The 20010-nt window shown below is 39.6% G+C and overlaps 1 protein-coding gene across 2 annotated transcripts in view; it reads left to right on the top strand.

The window, feature by feature from the left end:
• Positions 1 to 20010, top strand: part of LOC139935889 (transcription initiation factor TFIID subunit 1-like) — a 69833-nt gene that overhangs the window by 3716 nt on the left and 46107 nt on the right. For both annotated transcript variants that reach the window (XM_071930504.1, XM_071930505.1), the window contains exons 5-21: positions 1125 to 1363; positions 1946 to 2152; positions 4102 to 4281; positions 4825 to 5119; positions 5496 to 5603; positions 6742 to 6854; positions 8100 to 8285; positions 9133 to 9252; positions 10520 to 10693; positions 11403 to 11576; positions 13368 to 13558; positions 15154 to 15268; positions 15801 to 15942; positions 16089 to 16219; positions 17147 to 17224; positions 17507 to 17656; positions 18398 to 18523. In XM_071930504.1, the coding sequence (XP_071786605.1) occupies positions 1125 to 1363; positions 1946 to 2152; positions 4102 to 4281; positions 4825 to 5119; positions 5496 to 5603; positions 6742 to 6854; positions 8100 to 8285; positions 9133 to 9252; positions 10520 to 10693; positions 11403 to 11576; positions 13368 to 13558; positions 15154 to 15268; positions 15801 to 15942; positions 16089 to 16219; positions 17147 to 17224; positions 17507 to 17656; positions 18398 to 18523 (2729 nt within the window). The remainder of the gene's footprint in view (positions 1 to 1124; positions 1364 to 1945; positions 2153 to 4101; positions 4282 to 4824; positions 5120 to 5495; positions 5604 to 6741; positions 6855 to 8099; positions 8286 to 9132; positions 9253 to 10519; positions 10694 to 11402; positions 11577 to 13367; positions 13559 to 15153; positions 15269 to 15800; positions 15943 to 16088; positions 16220 to 17146; positions 17225 to 17506; positions 17657 to 18397; positions 18524 to 20010) is intronic.

Genomic DNA, 20010 nt, shown 5'->3' with positions numbered 1-20010 from the left:
CATGTTGATCAACGGCAAGACTTGCACAGTCTAGTTTTTTTTTCCAATTCCGTTTTTGAATTTTTGAACACGTAATAAATGAAATAAATGTTGATAACCCAAATACGGCGGAGCTGTGAGATTGTTAAACCTATTCTGGAAGACATTGTCCTGTTGACTCCTTGCACTAATGTCACATGTAGTTACTGTCGGCCATGCACGCCATTTTGGGAGTGAAATTTCAACATGATAGTGGTCGTGAATATGACTTTTTGTGCACACACGCATTGTGCAGTTTGCTTTCTTGCAACTCACTGACCACTGTTATATAGAGAGTAGGAGGGTTAGTAGGTGAAATCATTTAAAGCCGTTATACACTTTCGGTAAACAGTATTGTCCAAGTCCCACACTTCGTGTATCACAACTTATATATAAAATAACAAACCTGTGAAAATTTAAGCACAATCGGTCATCGGAGTCGAGAGAAAATAATGGGAAAACCCACCCTTTGTTTCCGCGCGTTTCGCCGTGTCATGACATGTGTTTCAAATAAATCCGTAATTCTCGCTATCGAGAATTGATATTGTTTTAATGTTTTCTCAAAAAGTAAAGCATTTCATGGAACAATATTTCAAGAGAAGTCTTTCACCATTACCTTCTGTAAACCCTGTAAATTAATTGTAAATCTGTGAACTTTTTGTACCAAAAGTGTATAATGGCTTTAAAGACACTGGACACCCAATGTTGGTAACTGCAAAGACCAGTCTTCTCACTTGAAGTATCTCAACAAATGCACAAAATAACAAACCTGTTAAAATTTGAACTCAATTGGTCGTCGAAGTTGCAAGATGATAATGGAAGAAAAAAGACCATTGTCACACAAAGTTGTGTGCTTTCAAATACTTGATTTCGGGACCTCTGAATTCTGAGGTCTCAAAATCAAATTTTTGGAAAATTACTTCTTTCTTGAAAACTGCGCTACTTCAGAGGGAGCTGCTTTGTCACAATGTATTATACTATCAACAGCTCTCCATTGCTTGTTACCAAGTAATTTTTTATGCTAACAATTACTTTGAGTAATTACCAATAGTGTCCACTGCCTATAATAGTAAAATCAAACTAGATTTTGTTTTTGTTCACCATAGCTGGGTCCGATGATGATGATTACGATGACTATGATGAAGATGCTACCGACGATCGTCCATCTAACAGTGACTCGAAGTTAATGCCTCCACCCCCTCCACCAGTGGAGCGTAAGACTGTCCCTTCGTCTGTCTCATCCGATGAGGATACCATCAAGGATGAAGAGTACATTGATGAGAAGGTTGAAGCAGTGAAGAGGTTGAACGTCTCAGAGCTGTTTCCAGAGTTCAGAGAAGGGAAGGTAAGGTTAGCTGGGAGACAGATTTACTGCTCAGGCCTGGTTCATATTTTGAGAGAGTTCATTAGTTTTACCACTTGTTTCAAAAGTTTTAAAAGTTAATTGCTGTGGAATGCAGTGTCAAGGTTTTGAATTACACCCGAGTAGTATGCACAAAGTATACATGATTTATTTCACAAGAGTGTAAGAATAAAACCACTAATATTATTTGTTATCTAGTCCACCGAGGCCAAGCTCTGGTGTTGTCAACAGCAGAGTGTGGGTTTGAATCCCGGGCATGACACTTGTGCCCTTGAGCAAGGCACTTAACTACATTTGTTTCATAAAAAGTTGGGAAAGTAGTGCATTCTGCTCTACAAGCTAGGCTCCCAGTGGATGATACCCATGCCTACATCCTTACGAACTGTGAAGGGGATAACCTTGGTTTAACCCAAGGAGTAGGTGGCAGTGTGTCACTGGTGTCAGCCCAAACAGTTAAATATAGTCCTCTCCTTGAAGTGGCCGACCGGCCTTCTGATGTTAGGTGATTTCCCCATTTAAAGTTTTAAAAAGGTTCCAAGTTTTCTTTGATTTAATGTCTTGCAGGTTTTAAGATTTCATCGTCTCTTTGGAAGTCAAAACACCCTCCCTCAGCTCTGGCGTGGTACCAAGAGAAAGAAGAGGAAGCGACGACCGACGGCCAACTCTGACGGTCCAGAGCAGATATCGAGCCCTACCAAGGGACCAATCACTGGATGGCAGTATAACTACGCCCCAACACCACCCCCTGAAGACTGCCTCCCAGATGATGAGGTAGGACAAATGATAAAGGCTAAGTACAGGTTTTTTCCGCTGTCAACATTTGAGTCTTCAGGGATGTGATTCCTCTTTTTAATTATTTTTGTAATCCCCCCCCCCCAAAAAAAGAAATGTGAACAAGATTAAGATATAACCATATAATAACGCCCCATATTGCAGGATAGGGCTTTTAAAACTGAAGATAAATGTCAGTAATTGGGCTTCACGCTCGCAAGTTTTCGAGCTTGCATGCTTTCGCGCCTTGCGCTCAGAGTTCAGTTAAAATATGGTCAGTTTTGATATTTCAGGTTACGATGCTAGCACCCATCGAACTGCCAAAGTCAAGACTGCAGGATCTGCTGATTCTAGAAATCATAGAAATCATTATTGCTTGTTTTGATTGCAACATTCAGTGAAATAAAAGCCATTTCCTGTTGGTTTTGATCTTTCAGATTACGATGCTAGCACTCTTCGAACTGCCAAATTCAAGACTGCAGAATCTGCTGATTCTAGAAATCATAGAAATCATTATTGCTTGTTTTGATTACCACATTCTGTGAAATAAAAGCCATTTCCTGTTGGTTTTGATCTTTCAGATTACTATGCTAGCCCCCATCGAACTGCCAAAGTCAAGACTGCAGAATCTGCAGATTCTAGAAATCATTATTGCTTGTTTTGATTGCCACATTCAGTGAAATAAAAGCTATTTCCTGTTGGTTTTGATCTTTAAGATTACGATGCTAGCACCCATTGAACTGCCAAAGTCAAGATTGCATAATCTTCAGATTCTAGAAATCATTATTGCTTGTTTTGATTGCCACATTCAGTGAAATAAAAGCCATTTCCTGTTGGTTTTGATCTTTCAGATTACGATGCTAGCACCCATCGAACTGCCAAAGTCAAGTCTGCAGAATCTGCTTATTCTAGAAATCATAGAAATCATTATTGCTTGTTTTGATTGCCACATTCAGTGAAATAAAAGCCATTTCCTGTTGGTTTTGATCTTTAAGATTACGATGCTAGCACCCATCGAACTGCCAAAGTCAAGACTGCAGAATCTGCAGATTCTAGAAATCATTATTGCTTGTTTTGATTGCAACATTCAGTGAAATAAAAGCTATTTCCTGTTGGTTTTGATCTTTAAGATTACGATGCTAGCACCCATTGAACTGCCAAAGTCAAGACTGCAGAATCTGCTGATTCTAGAAATCATTATTGCTTGTTTTGATTGCCACATTCAGTGAAATAAAAGCCATTTCCTGTTGGTTTTGATCTTTCAGATTACGATGCTAGCACCCATCGAACTGCCAAAGTCAAGACTGCAGAATCTGCAGATTCTATAAATCATTATTGCTTGTTTTGATTGCAACATTCAGTGAAATAAAAGCTATTTCCTGTTGGTTTTGATCTTTAAGATTATGATGCTAGCACCCATTGAACTGCCAAAGTCAAGACTGCAGAATCTGCTGATTCTAGAAATCATAGAAATCATTAATGCTTGTTTTGATTGCCACATTCAGTGAAATAAAAGCCATTTCCTGTTGGTTTTGAACTTTCAGATTACGATGCTAGCACCCATCGAACTGCCAAAGTCAAGACTGCAGAATCTGCAGATTCTAGAAATCATTATTGCTTGTTTTGATTGCAACATTCAGTGAAATAAAAGCCATTTCCTGTTGGTTTTGATCTTTAAGATTACGATGCTAGCACCCATCGAACTGCCAAAGTCAAGACTGCAGAATCTGCAGATTCTAGAAACCATTATTGCTTGTTTTGATTGCAACATTCAGTGAAATAAAAGCCATTTCCTGTTGGTTTTGATCTTTAAGATTACGATGCTAGCACCCATCGAACTGCCAAAGTCAAGACTGCAGAATCTGCAGATTCTAGAAACCATTATTGCTTGTTTTGATTGCAACATTCAGTGAAATAAAAGCCATTTCCTGTTGGTTTTGATCTTTCAGATTACGATGCTAGCCCCCATCGAACCTCTCATGACCACGGAGGATGATGACCGTAATAAGAATAAAGACATGAGGCCTAAGGTTGCTGAGTGGCGCTACGGACCAGCCCAGTATTGGTACGATATGCTTGGTGTACCAGACAGCGGAGAAGGGTTTGACTATGGATTCAAGATGAAAGGCGTAAGTACCTCCCTCGTAACAATCACTCCCTCTACAGAATCGTCCAGTAGAGGGAATAATAACAACAAATTCTTATATAGCGCATTTCACAATAACCGTATCAATGCGCTTTACATTAGCGCCCTGGTCATTGGGCCAATAACATCCCTTTAATCTTTTTCAGCTCCCTGGGGAGTATACAGCCCCAAGCTGCCGTGGCGCTCCGAATGCTATTTCATACACAATATCAACCTCTACCCTCGCAGGTACCCATTTATACCCCTGGGTGAAGAGAAGCAATTTTAGTAAAATATTTTGCTCAGGGACACATTTGTCTCGACTGGGATTCGAAAACCCACACTCTTGGGACTTAACATTTCTGCAATCATCGTGCGTTGGACGTCCTTAGTAACACCCTCAACAACAGTCAGAGTCATGGCTTTAGCCCCTACATTCAGATATGGCGTTACTCAATCACAACCAGAATAAAAAGATAACTGTATTAATATTAATGTTTATTTTAATGTATTGCCTTACTCTCCCCAAACTTTTTGGTTTTCGCAGACGGACAATAAGGAAAATGTCCCGACAATCACAAAAGAAGAAGACGAGGAGGAAGATAAAGAAGACCCACCCAAGGAGACCATCCCAGTCAGCGAACTCTTCGCCGACTGCCCCAAGATGCCCCCAGCCTGCCAAGATGCCTTTGAGATGGTCAGTCAACTTCCCTGGGAAGATGAAATCATTTGGGACGGGGAGGAAGTCAAGGAGAGAGTTCAGAAGACAGACGCTAACACCCTCGCCGGCTGGGTCCCAACGCTTGCCAATAGATCTGTACTGGCTTATTGTACAGCTCATGGTAAGTTGGCCACCATTTCCATGTTTCACTCTTCATGAAGAAACCTTTTACTCAGGTAGACTGCTAAACATGAGGCCATAAGCCTTTGTCAGATATGGTGGATACTATATGAGTGTACTGTGTGGTTTGTGTGTATTCAAATAAATTTTGCCAAACCTAATAGTGCCCTAGTAATGTGTTCACCGTGTCTGAAAATGGCTTTTATAACAATTATGTGCGATTTTACCATATTTTGGTAGGTAAGCTCTTTGCCATTCCAAATTCCATTTTTTGTTTTCTCGTAAATGGTGATTTAATTTTCTGTTTTAACCCTCTTACTCTTTGACCATTCAACATCATCCACTCTGTTTTTTTTAATTTGTGATTGCCTATACAGGGAGACGTAACATGGAGTTTCTTGATCCTACTCTGAACTCAGCTCCAGCGAGTTTAAAACTTCAGGGACCGGCATTGGTCAGCAAGGTCGCCAGCAAGATGGCACAAGGTCAGTTAAAGCCATTGGACCCTTTTGGTACAGAAAAAAATAATAAAATTTTACAGATTTAAGAGGGTCACAGAAGGCAATGGTGAAAGACTTCTCTTGAACTATTATTCCATGAAATGCTTTACTTTTTGAGAAAACAGCAAAACAATATAAATTCTCGATAAACGAGAATTACGGATTTATTTTAAACACATGTCATGACACGGCAAAACGGGCGGAAACAAGGGTGGGTTTTTCCGTTGTTTTCTCCCGACTCCGATGTACGATTGAGCCTAAATTTTCACAGGTTTGTTATTTAATATATAAGTTGTGATACACGAAGTGTGGGCCTTTGACAATACTGTTTACCGAAAGTGTATAATGGCCGAAAGGGTCCAATGGCTTTAACAGAGTCGTACTTTGTTTGTTCTCCATTTTTCATCCCTATATTGGAATTGGGTAAATGAACATCTTTTCTGAAACTTTAAAGGGAAGGTACACTATTGGTAATTGTCAAAGTGTTCTCACTTGTTGTATCCCATCATAAGCGTAACATAGCAAGCCTGTGGAAATTTGAGCTCAATTGATCATCGGAGTCGGGAGAAAATGATGAAAGAAAAAACACCCTTGTTGGACGAATTTGTGTGCTTTCAGACAGGAATAAAAGACTTCTAGCTAGAAGTCTTTAATTATTTTTGTGAGAAATTACCTCTATTTCAAAATCTATGCTACTTCAGAGGGAGCCGTTTCTCAAAATGTTATATACTACATGTACCAACAGCTCTCCAATTCTTGTTACCAAGTCAGTTTTTAAGTTAATATTTGTTTTGAGTAATTACCAAACATGTGTCTACCCTTTAATGGACATTTGTAATGAATTTGATTGTTACTCTACAATGTTGGCTTTGGGGGTGGGGTACCAGCCATGTGGGGTACCAGCCGCAACAATGTAAACTTCACAGATTTTGGCTGGTAATCTGTTTCTGCTAGGTAATACTTTTCTGTACTTAGCAAGTTTTTGTGCTTCAAGCTTTAAAATGTTATTGAGCCTAGAAAGTAGAGCAGACTTCAGAAAATTGTTATGAATTTTTTGAATAATTGCTTGGAAGTTGGACTAACTTATTGTTTTTTGGTGTTGGGTCGGGTTGAATCGATGTAGGACCAAGAAGCGTAGAAGAACCTGATAAATCATCTTGGTATTCCATCTTCCCTGTCGACAACGAAGAGTTGGTGTATAAGAATTGGGAAAATGACATCATCTGGGACCATGAGGTAAGAATAAGGGATTGGGCGTCACCTAGCGCCAAGTTCGTTCTGGGTTTTGTGACTCGTTGCCACTCAGATTGACCATCCTCGAAACTTGGGGGTGGGGAGCTCTTTATCATCATTGTGATTACTATTATTATATTTATCTTCCAGTACGCGCTAATCCACCAATCAGATGCTCGAACTACTAGGGGGATAAAAACATATACATATATACTACTTCCTCTGTTTTTATTGCACAGTGTGTATTGTGAGTGTCAATGCGTCTCATACGTATTCGAACAGTGGACAAATTACATTCTAAACTTTGTGCGCTTCGTCGCAAATAAACGTTCTGAAATTTGAAACTTTGCGTGTTGACTTACGTGAAACTGGAAGATAAATGCGTTATAACACGCGCGCTCGTGGAAAACGAAAACATATAGCGCGTCTGCGTTCCAAATCCAACTCGGCCTTCGCGCGTCTGTGCCCATATCCAACGAGGCCGAAGGCCGAGTTGGATATGGGACGCAGACGCTCTATATTTTTCAGTATTCCACTCGCATTTGTGTGATAACTTATCAACTTGGCAATGATACAAAGGATGCCTGAAAATAACTGTGGCTTGACTACCTGAAGAAACCTGTAGACAAAGTGCTTTGTTGTGAACTAGAAACATTGTGGTCATCCACTATACTCTTCTACAATAAGTGTTATGGGTTCTTTAAAATGCACTACCAACCCGAGTACACAGGATTTTGGTAAAGTATCTTGATGACTGATACTTTTTAACCCACACTCTGCTGATAAGAAACAACGGAGCTTGATTCTGCTGCTCTTAATCCTTTATTTCTGCATTTGTTTTTATCTCATTTGGATGGGGCAAGAGAGGGAGGGCAAGGGTTCTGTGCTGGTCCCCTTCCTCCCTAAACTGGTTATGCCTTTGTTGGCTGATAACTTTTGTCTTGTAAGCAAAATTGCTCTGTGCTTAGCCACGTTTTGTGCTGAAGTAGGTGCATGAAATTGGGCCAAATTATAAACAAAGTGTTAATCAGTTACTTTCAATACTTTTAAACATAAATGATCCCGGCCGAAATGCTTGGGCCACAAGACAAAAACATACCCTCCTTTGAGCCAACATTGAACGGGGGCCGGGGGCAGAGGCCCCCTGAAATATGGCCGGGATTGTAGATGCAGGGTTGTCCAATTCCAAAACACCACCCAGAAACACCCCGCCCAAGGCTAATAGTGTCTCATCCTCTTCACACACAGAATATGAGCTCCATCTCGTCCCCTCGCGCCATGAAGTTAGACCCCAATGATGAGAACATCATCTTGGGCATCCCTGATGATCCCGATCCGAACGCCGAGACGGCGGTCATCAAAGAGAAGAAGGAACCGAGAAGGTCCAAGATCGTTCTTGAGAAGGCGGGAGTCACCAAGTCCAACATCTTGCAGGTAAGGGTCGGTGAATGCGGATACAACCTTGCGGGTACAAGCTTGCAGTTACATCCTTGTTGAAAATCTCTTTTGTAGGAGTTTCAACTCTGAAAAGAGCAGGTGCGGTATCGACGTTCGCACAGTATACTCTGCTTGTTTTCAGGAGAAAGCTGGACTTTTAGTTTTCGGCCTTCAGACTCAGGAGGTCCCACAGACCAGCTTTCTCCTGAAGAAGAACAGAGTTGAATCTACACCCGCTCTTATTCAACACTCCAACAGAAGAGATTTTACACAATTACCCAAAAGTTTGCTATTTACAGCTAATTCTTGTCTTATTTTCCACACTTTGCAAAGCTTTAAACACCACTTGCGAGATGTTTTTTAAAACTTTGTAAGACTTGCCTTGATCTTAATATGAGAAAACAACTTGAATGAGATTTTATATAACTTCAAAACTTCTTTTAGAATTCTATTTTCATATAATTTTCTTGAAAATGCAATACCCAAACCAATTTGTTATAGATTTAAATAGATTTTCTTTAGAAACTCAAATAGTGATTGACTATCAGTCTCCTACAGTGACTAGAGCAAGAAAGTCAAAACGTTGAGACAAAATTAAAGAACTGACTCACTGTAGTATAGTTAATAACGATCTTGTAAGCTAAAGTAGTAGTCCCAGTTGATTTGCTGCTTTCCGCCCAGGTCAAAAAGCTGAACAATCCGAAAAATCTTTTTTGCGGCAGTAGAACATAGAGCAAGACAGTTCACTAAGAACAAACTATACCTGGCAAGTAGATACACAGGGTGATACCGCAAACCAAATATTTTTTTTTTCTTCACATTTAAAACTTTTTTCACTTCAAAGACGCAACCTCAAGAAGATGAAGATGTGAAGGACCCATTTAACATCTCTAATGACGCCTACTACTACCCAAGAAATGTCGGAGAGAATAAACTGCGAGCCAACATGGCCGGCAACCTGCAGGTAAGCTGCAATAATTCCTGTTAAATTATTTTTACAAGAAAAACTGCCTCATGAAAAAAAAACTTTATTGTTATTCTTTATATGTTAACGTTTTTTGGGGGATGTAATTTAATTGATGTTTTTGTGTTACCCAAAAAAAGTTTGATGCCAGGCCTGATACTTGAAAGGCGATTGCCTCCACGCCCCTGGTCATTGCCTTGGTGCCCTTGATTTGCCCCAGTAGAAATTTACAATTTCCTCATAGGGTGCCTCTTACCAAGGAGAAAATGCCTTGGCGCCCTTGTTCTTTCAAAACAGAGCATACATGCCTGAAATGCTAACCAGTTTACTTGCCCTAAGGTATACAGGCCTTTATCATGGTGCAGCCATCTTGAATTTCTCCCATTGATATCAATGTTACCAAAACGAGACTGGAAGAACAAAATAGTCTGGTTCCTATTTGCAAAATGATTATTAGCATCCATTTTTGTTATTCGATATGAGGAACTTGACCAAGATGGAGGCAGCATGACAAAGGTCTAGAGGTAAAGCACATTGGTGTCCTGGAAGCGACACCCACTTCACACAAACTGGATTGATAGAAGCTAATTTGAAAAGCAACTTATACTCGGTGCTTTCTCCAAGCTCTTTGACTCCCCCTCCCCCGCCAAAGAACCTCTTCTTGTTTAATTATCCCCGAGTTTTTGTTTACAGTATACCTTGCTGATGAAGGGAAAAACAAACAAACAAACAAACAAACAAACAAACAAACTTTCTTTCATGTGAAACTTTCCAGCATACTTAACATATTCAAGAACAGTTTAAAAACTCATCTACATAGAGAAGCATTTTGTTAAGTTTTGTTTTCTTTATTGTTATGCTTCTTTCATTGCTTAATACAGGGATGAGATTGTTCAGACTTTTGGCTGAATTCAGACTTTTTATGTCGGCCTGGTGAAGAAAATCAGACAATATTTTTTTCAAAAAATAAAGAAATCCTGCTCATTGGTCTACTTCTCTAGTGCTTTGGATACTGTTCCCAAAAGCTCCTTGGAATCTATAACCCCAGGGATTATCAAACGGTAGAAATGGCATCATTTCAAAACACCTTTGAATTTGTATCCAAGTTTCAGACTTTTTTGTTAGTAATGACTCGCACCCCTGTTAATAGTTGTTTTTTGTAGAGCAGTGCCATGAGCGCCACTTGCGGCGGATACCGGCGCTATACAAGTTTCCATTATTATTTTTATTATTATTATAATTGTGTTGGTTTAATTTTTCTCGTCAGCATTCCACACCAGCCGTTGAGCTCCGACAACCTTTCTTCCCTACCCATCTTGGTCCGATGAGGTTAAGACACTACCATCGACCCCAGGTCAAGAGATTCTCACATGGTGCTCTAGCATCTCCGGGAACTCATTCTGTCTGGCCGTTGCTCAGACGCATCAAAACAAAAGCAAAGGTATGTCAAGTAAAAAAAATTATCCATAATGTTTTTTTTATTTTTCCGATTTTCATTACTAATTGGGTGAGGTTTGAGGTAGCACCGTGTGTAAATCTTTTTTGAGTAGTTTTTATTTTGTAATATTTATTTTTATATTTTGATGCAAGTCGCCAGACACCCAAGGTATGCGCTACAGTCAACTATTTTTTCCAGGGCCCGTTGCCACCTACTCCTGGGGCTGAAACAGGGTTACTCCCTTTACAGGCCATTAGGATGTAGGCGTGGGTATCATCCATCAGAAGCCTGGCTGGTAGAGCAGAAAGCACTTCCTCCCCAACTTTACAAAGCAATCGTGGTTAAGTGTCTTGCTTAGGAAAAAAAGTGCCATGACCAGGGCCCAATTTCATAGAGCTGCTAAGCACAAAAATTTGCGTAGCATGAAATTTCTTTGTTGATAAAAACAGGATTATCAACCAAATTTTCATTTGTTGCATATTGCTTGTTACTGGTATTCAGCTGTTGTTTGCTTATTCTGAAAATCAGGTGGAAATTTGGTTGGTAATCTTATTTTTATCAAGGAAGAAATTTAATGCGAAGCTGCTGACAACTAGACTGCTCAGCCCTCAACACACAATGAAATAAGTTTACAAGATGTACATCGAGAGAGACTTTCTACTGTTGTACCAATTCATCTTCTTATAATACTTCAATCCTTCTTCCATCGTAGTTGAGAGAGCAAGAGAGACAGGCGTCTGGCGGTGGTGAGATGTTCTTCATGAGGACGCCGGAGGATCTGTCTGGAATGGATGGAGATCTTATACTCACTGAGTTCTGTGAGCAGTATCCACCCCATATGATGCAGGTTGGGATGGCTAGTAAGATATGTAACTACTACAAAAGGGTAAGTGGTTTTTATTTGTTTATTTTGTCTAAAGCTCGGTTCATACTTCCTGTGAATGTGAATTTGACGGGAATTTGGTGTCACAACTCTGTTTTCGCGCAATATTGGCAAGAGAGTTAAAGGAACACATTGCCTTGGATGGGACGAGTTGGTCTATAAAAAGCATTTGAAACCGTTTGTTATGAAATGCGTATGGTTAGAAAGATGTTTTAAAAGTAGAATTTAATGATCCACACAAGTATCACTCAAAATTGCACGGTTTTCATTTTACGTCGCGAACTAACCTGGTCGGCCATATGGCTGACCCTGTTAGTCGATGAGATAAAAAGTAAACCATGCATTTTCAAGGCATATTTGTGTAGATCATTGTATTCTACTTTTACAATATCTTTCTAACCATATGCATTTTATAACAAACGGTTACAGAACGCTTTTCAAAGACCAACTCGACCGATCCAAGGCAACGTGTTCCTTTTTTAAAACCACAACTACTGCGAATTATTTGATGCAAATATGTGATGTCAACATTCGTATCAGGAAGTATGAACCGGGCTTTATCTAACCATGGTAGCCCCCCATCAGTTTTCAATGATCTGGGCTCATTCACAAAGCAATAACATTCATCGTAAGACAAATTGGTCAGTATGACCGTATGGTTTGTATTGTGGCATCACACTTTACGATTGATTTGAAGTTGAAACCAATCTTAGCTCTTTGTGAAATCGACCCCTGGTCTCTGTAAAGGGGCCCTGGATAAATACAATACACACACTCCGGAATAAAATACAAAAGCAACTAACACCCATTTCAGACAGGCCGTCAAAAGTCGCGCCGAACCAAATAGATTAGGAGTGACTCTACGTCGACCCAAATAAATGTTAGTTTCAGACAGGAGAACTTAACATAACATTTACATTCATCTCAAGACCTGGGCCCAATTTCATGGCTCTGCTAAGCATACAAATTTGCTAAGCATGAAATTTCTTTCTCGATAAAAACAGAATTGCCAACCAAATTGCCACTTGTTGCATATTGCTTGTTACTGGTATTCAGCTGTTGTTTGCTTATCCTGAACATCACGTGCATGTTTGGTTGGTAATCCTGTTTTTATCAAGGAAGAAATGTCATGCTTTAGCAGCTCTATGAAATTGGGCCAAGATCAACACCTGAAACCCAGGCTCTCCAGAGTTGTTCCAAACAACTGCATCATTCGGTCTTTCAACTTCTTGTGCGTCCAATCACTCGTAACTGTTTCAGACGTCAAACTGTTCATGTACTGAAATCAGAATTTGGTTCGGCCCGACTCTGGAGCGCCTTTCTGAAGCCGATGTTAAAACTTCTTTAGTGAATACATAGAATAAAAAATATATACAAAATTTGGGCCTTAGTATAAAATGCAGAAGGAACGCATCCCACCTCAAGATAGAGGCATTTGGAAAGGAATTGGAAAGGTTTTAAAAGCAAAACCTGAATGAAATCATGCTTCAAGTACATACGTGTGTTGCATCCCTATGTTTTTATTTTCTAACATGCAACTTTCCAGCTAATTTCTAGTGCCTAATAAAACTGAAAAGTATGTTTGTTTTTTTCTTGTTCAAGACGTAGATTTCTTTATAGTTGCTGATTTGTTGAGTTTGTTTTTGGCCAAACTTTTAATCTTTTCTAGCAAAATTCTTTGTTGTTTAAGTGTTTTGTTCAAGAAACTACAGCTTGTGAAATTTTTCCTGTAAAGTTTTGAAGTTAAAACAGTTATTGATAAAGTAGAGAATTTTGTAATATTTATAATTTCAGAAGTCATCATCAGACGCCACCCCTCCTGAGTACGAGCATGGGGAGACAGTGTATGTAAGAAGTTCACCATTTCTTGGTGTACTGTCTCCAGGAGAATCTCTCCAAGCCTTAGAGAACAATCTATTCCGATGTCCGTCTTACCTCCACAAGATGCCAAGCACGGATTTCTTGATCATACGTACCAGACAAAAGTGAGTGTCAATTGTGGAAGTGTTGTGGCCGAGCGGTTAAGAGCATCAAATACAAACTCTGGTGTTTTTGATCAGCAGAGTGTGGGTTCGGATCCCCAGCTGTGACACTTGTGTACTTAAGCAAGACACTTAACCATTGCTTTGTCCTGCGGATGGGACGTAAAGCCATTGGTCCGTTGTGTTGTTTAACGCCTGTAAAAGAACCCCACTTATCAAAAAGAGAAGGGGTTCGCCTCGGTGTGTTTGCATTGCCTTACGTCCGAGGACATTTAACAAAAGGGACAATAGGTCTTTGTTTTCAGGTGTCCTCACTTGTCATGTGTGTACAAAACCAATGGGGATTGCTTCAATACAGGAACAACAGAAAGTACAATAGGTGTCCTCCAACGTATAGGAGTGCTGTACCTGTGTGTTCCTGGCTATGGCTGCTGAATGCGCCGGTGCACCATGTAAGCCATTACATGGTGTGCTAAGGATTAGGTCTCTTAATTTCAAATAACTTTGTCCCACTCACCTTGCAGTAAAAATACTTGGTGCTTTGTATCCTTTGGAAAAGGCACGTTATAAATACGGTTATTATTATTATTTTTGTCTATGGTCAGTTACTCTAACATTCTCCAAAAAGTGGTTAAACTATTCGAGTGTCTTGGAAAATGTTTATTTATTAAAATAATAATAAAATAATAATAACAATTTATAAAGGGCACACATTCATCAAAGTGCCCATGGCTCTAAAGACAAACAATAACATACACATGTACACTAACCAAAATTGAAACACAAGCCTAAATATAAGCTAAGAAGAAAGCCAAACATGTGGTAGCGAAATACAATACAAATGCAATATCTAATTGAATAGTAAAAATGAAACCATTTAGTAAAATGCCTGATTGAAAAGATGTGTCTACAGTGTTTTTGAAATTGGGTTAAAGAAACAGATGATTTTACAAGTGCAGGCAATTTGTTCTATAGGCATGGGGCAGCATGTGAGAAAGATCGGTCTCCCCATGAATGATTGGATATGGGCTCAATAAGGAGGCTAGAATTGTAACCTCTTAATATCCGTAGCATGTCCTCTATTCATAAGTTCAAAGAGGCCGTCAAAACCCACTTTTTCACAGCTGCTTTTCATTAATTTTGTGTTTCTTCCTTGCACCATGAGCATCACTTGTGGTGGATACCGGCGCACTATAAGTGTTCAAATTATTTATTTTATTTATGGTTCGAGAAGATCAATATAATTATGTCATTTGATCATTTTGTGGTCAGACGGGTTGTCATAGTTGTCTTTTTCTTTGCCTTTCAACTCTATTTCATCAACCAAGGCGGGCGTATTGGCCCAATAGGCTAGCTTGTGCATGCATCGGGAGGACACTGGTATCGTTCACTGTAAACAAATTTCATTAATCCATTCTTTGTGAAATTGAAATAAAATCAACAGTTTTTTGCTTAAGACCTCCCTGTAACATTTTGGAAGATTCAGAAGCTCAGCCCAATATTCGCTTCAAGCTTAAAATGTTTTTATTTTATTTTGAACACAAACCTGTAGAAATCTTAGTAATGAACATTTGATATTGTTTATTTTTAATTTTCAGGTATTTTATCCGAACCATTGATCATATTTACAACCTGGGCCAGCAATGTCCGTTGAGGGAGGTACCGGGTCCGAACTCCAAGAAAGCAAATAATCACATCAGAGACTTCCTGCAGGTAAACCAAATCTTGAAATGAGTTTTGTTTTTCAAGCTTGTGAGATCGCAGCTTTAAAGCGGATATCCGCTTTTTCATTGATCTGGACGATTTTTTTTATTTTTTTGTATGTTATTCCCTAATATAAGCTTGGCATGCCTTAAGTAAGCTTGGCAATGATACTGTTCAACTACAATTTGTGATAAGCCAAGTTAATGGATTAATGGGGTTTTCCTAATTCAACCAGTATAAATGCATTACGCACGCTCTCTTGACGATTCATGATCATTCTTACATCATGTAGTGTTTCAGCTCTTTTTTAAGGGTCCACTCACAGACCTGTGTTTTGTCATTGTAATTCTCAAGAAAGATACCATGAAAGGCAAGTTTCCACAGAATACAGTCGCCACTTGTTGAGAAAACAGCAAGAAACTATCTCAGTACTTTCATCAAGAATGTTGAATCCAATCACATTAACTATCTTGGAGATTCAATTGTTTGCGACAAACTTTCATTGATTTCTAATACATTTCCTTGGTATATTTCTTCTCAGGTGTTTATCTACAGACTGTTCTGGAAGAGCAATGATCGACCTCGTCGAATCAAGATGGAAGACATTAAGAAAGCTTTCCCAACTCACTCTGAGAGCAGTATTAGGAAACGACTCAAGCTGTGTGCAGATTTTAAACGAACTGGTGAGTAGTCTGTCCTTTACAGGATCATTAATCTTTCAATACTTATTTTGAATGAACTCCTGACGAAATTCAAGCCTTGATAATGATTTTCTTCAAGGATCTTACTTTGACTCAAACGTTCTTTTTGATCATTTGTTCTCCTCCAGGTATGGATTCTAACTGGTGGGTCATTAAACCAGATTTCCGTCTTCCCAGTGAAGAAGAGATCAGAGCAATGGTTTCACCTGAGCAGTGCTGTGCATACTACAGCATGCTGGCTGCTGAGCAGAGGTTAAAGGTCAGTAAAACATTCATGAATTATTCATGTAGTTATGTGTTGGCTGCCAGTTGATGCCGATTTCGGCACTTGCAATTACTATTCTTTGCTTAGACGGCAAAGTGCCAAATCTTTGGGCTAGCTTCGTGGCGTGTCATGGCCGAGCGGTTAAGAGCACTGGATTCAAGCTCTGGTGTTTGAACAGCAGAGTGTGGGTTCGAATCACGGTCGTGACACTTGCTACGTAAAATTGGGGAGCTAGTGCTTTATGCTCTACCGACCAGGCTTTGTACTGATGATACTCAAGCCTACATCCGTATGGACTGTAAAAGGGCTAACCCTGTTTCAGCCCTAGGAGTAGGTGGCAACGACCTCTGGAAAAAAACAATTGTAGCCCACACCTTGAAGTGGCCTTCAGGCCTTGTGTGTCTGGCAACCTGCATAAAAATAAAAAAAAGCTGTATATGTGAAGAATGTCCAATAGCTTAAAGTTCACATCCATACAAGCAAACTTTCTCTGCTTACCTGTGAAATACGCTTGACAATCATCAGTGTAGGCTGAAACCCAAAATAATAATCTTTACTCTGTGGTTGATTGCTGTCTTTCCCATTATTTATCCCTTTATTTAATTGCTTCCGTTTTTGTTCCGTTTCTTGTTAAGCGCTGTGATACCCAGTGTGAGAGTGCTGTATAAAAATCCATTTCTATTATTGGTAAAGACACTGCTCTAGAATTGCAAGGGTCGTGGGTTCGAATCCCACCCGAGTAACATGCCTGTGATATTTGTTCACATGACTCGGGGAGAAAGTACTGAGTATACAGTGCTAACACACATCGGTGTTTTGGTAAAAACCAAAATTAATATTCTTTATCCCGATGCAAATTTGACATCTATTATTTCTATTACTGTTATTACATTTTTTTAATGATGTTATCTTTGCGTATAGGATGCCGGTTACGGAGAGAAGTCTTTTTTCGCTCCTGATGATGATAACGAGGACGACCTTCAGAAGATCGATGATGAGGTAGGGTACACATTGATAAAAATTATCAAAAGTAAAGATTAAAAACCCAAAACGAAAAACCACAATATGAGGTATCCTGACACATTTTCCAGAGACACCAGACTGGGTTTTCATTTATTTGCAAAAGACATGCCAGGAGCTATAGTGGATAAACCAAGGTGGCAAGACAGACAGTCATTGATCTTATTCCCAAAAAAGCAACCTATGTCTCATGTTCTCAGACGATCATCTACCGCCCACCTTTCCTTTGCTGATTTCCATTGTGATTTGTCTCGGTCATAGGTTCGCACAGCACCATGGAACACCACCAGGGCTTTTATAGCTGCTATGAAAGGCAAATGTCTACTGGCTGTAACAGGTCCTACTGATCCCACTGGATGCGGTGAGGGATTCGCCTACATGAAGGTTCCCAACAAACCCTCAGGTGCAAAGGTAGGTATCAGGGGTTTACTTTGTATTTTTTATTGGAGTTTCCTCTTGGCTCTTCGTGGGTGGGGGAGGGAGTAGCTGTGATCCGAATTAAAACCACCGGACGCTGAGCTCAATTACACTCGATTACAATAGGAAACTTTAGACTTTATGCCAAACACCAAGAGAGGGCGTTCTTCACCAGGCAATGTCAACAACTTAGGAATAGGAGAGAAGCATGGGTGTGACGGTCAACGACAGCAAATACCTTGTGTTTTGCGTGTTTTTGTTTCTGTATGCAGTAGCTCCTATTGACATGACTGATCTCTCCTCTGATTCAGCGTGATGCTAATAGCGAGAATTTTGAAAAGCTGCTCTTTACACCTGTAAGCACATGCCGCGTGACAATACTCGACTGATTGTAACAAACGAGGTGTCAAAATCATCGTAATTAAATTGTCCGTCTCCTGGTATTTTCGTTTTTAGAATACAAGTAACAGTTTTAGAATTATAGGTGCTTTTACAACAACTGCGTTACTTTTTTTGCTGTCTTTATACTTGGCAGCACAGGCTGTATACTGCCCAGGAAACTAGAATGGTTTAAAGAATGAAATAAGTGGCCATGTCCCATAGGTGATATTGTTTGAAATTGCACTAGATAAGACTTGTCCCATAAGAAAATATTATGCTCTCATAATTTCATAAAGTTGATTTTTATATCTCACTAATTATTACCATTCCTGATTTCCTTCAATCACGTCTTAGGATGACACCAGTTCTCCTCAGCAAGCAAAGAAGACAGTGACAGGTACAGACGCCGATCTGAGACGTCTCAATCTGAAACAAGCCAAGCAGCTCCTTCGCAACAAGTTTGGTATCCCAGAGGAAGATGTGAGTCGATTGAGTTTCATTTGGAAATATTTTCATGTTTAAAGGTTGGGTTAGAGATTGTTTTTTTGGCAACGTAATGCTGATTTTCATAAAGAAAGATACAATAAAAGTCACATGTGAAAGTTTTATTCTATACTTTGCGGTAACACCATGTGTGTATCTACTTGCCAGGTAGAGTTTGTTCTTAGAGATAACTGTCTTGCTATATTCTACTACTGCCGAGTAGATTTATCAGATTGTTCGGGAGACTTTTCAGCTCTGAAAAGAACTGTCCTGCTTTTTAACTACTACCTGGGCGGAAGTTATAGAAAATGGCTGGGACTACTACTTTAGCTTATAGGATCGTTATTAACTGCACTGTCGCGGAGTGAGTTCTTAAGTTGGTTTCAATGTTTCGACTAGCTTGCTCTAGTCATCTGACGCTTCAGTTTCATTTGACGCAGTAACAACTTGCTGAGAAAACAGAAAAAAAACATCAGAGTATTTTCACCTAAATGTTGAAACCACCCACCTCTAAGTGAGGTGAGAGCGGGCACCGACGGCATCTCTGGCCCCAGCATTTGCGAATGGACACCAACTCTCAGAAGTCCAAGAAACAATCCACGTAGAAATAATTTCTCAATTAAAATATTTTGGGGGTGAAACCTTACTCAGTGCGCCTCACTTAGTAAGTTTTTGTGGTCATTAATTGTTAGAGTACTTGCCAATCGATCACCCTAAATTTAAAAAGAGTCTTTGATTTCAAAGACTTGACAATGTACAAATATTTCACAAACAAAATTTTGAAATTTTAAACAAACGATTGAAAGTTGTGGAAATGTATTTATTCCTGGCTATGACCTGGACCACATTACGTGTCCGGCCCTCTAAAACCCGACCCGACCAAACCTTGTATCTGGTCGGGTCGGGACGCATACTTTTGGAGGTTTTTAAAGTGAGAAAAATCAGCTGGGAGTTGGGGGATTAAGATCGTTATCACCACTAATCCGATAAGGTTTGACAAAGCCATCCTGCCTGAAGGAATCCATGTGGATTTATTTCAATTGAAGACTAAGATATTGATTGTTACAATGTTTAAAATGATTAAAATTGTAAAAAGTTAATTGGTTTTCCTTTTTGAATGGTAAAAATCCATCAAAGAATAGCAAAGAACGGTTATTGTTTGTGTCGACTTTCGTTCCGCCGGCTGCGCCGTGCGTGCGCACTAATACTGTTTATAGATAAAGTAGTGCTGCTAGGCCCTGTCCGTGACAAACATGCATGCGAACGTTTTTTTAAAGGCAAACTTGTTCTTTCAATTGATTTTACAAAATAAAACATCTGGAAGAAGTTCTATGAGTGACAAATAACTTGTCTTTTTAACCGCTGCACTGGCCCTCGAACGTCAGCAAACACGCATAGAAATAGCACCAGATTTCACGCACAACAGCAGATTTCAAGCCCACTAGTCGTTGTTCTTTGCGTGCGACACAAAAATACAAGAAACT

The sequence above is a fragment of the Asterias amurensis genome, chromosome 4 (genome assembly GCF_032118995.1).
Source record: "Asterias amurensis chromosome 4, ASM3211899v1".
Classification (NCBI taxonomy): Eukaryota; Metazoa; Echinodermata; class Asteroidea; order Forcipulatida; family Asteriidae; genus Asterias; species Asterias amurensis.
This window is presented reverse-complemented; position numbering and strand designations above follow the sequence as displayed.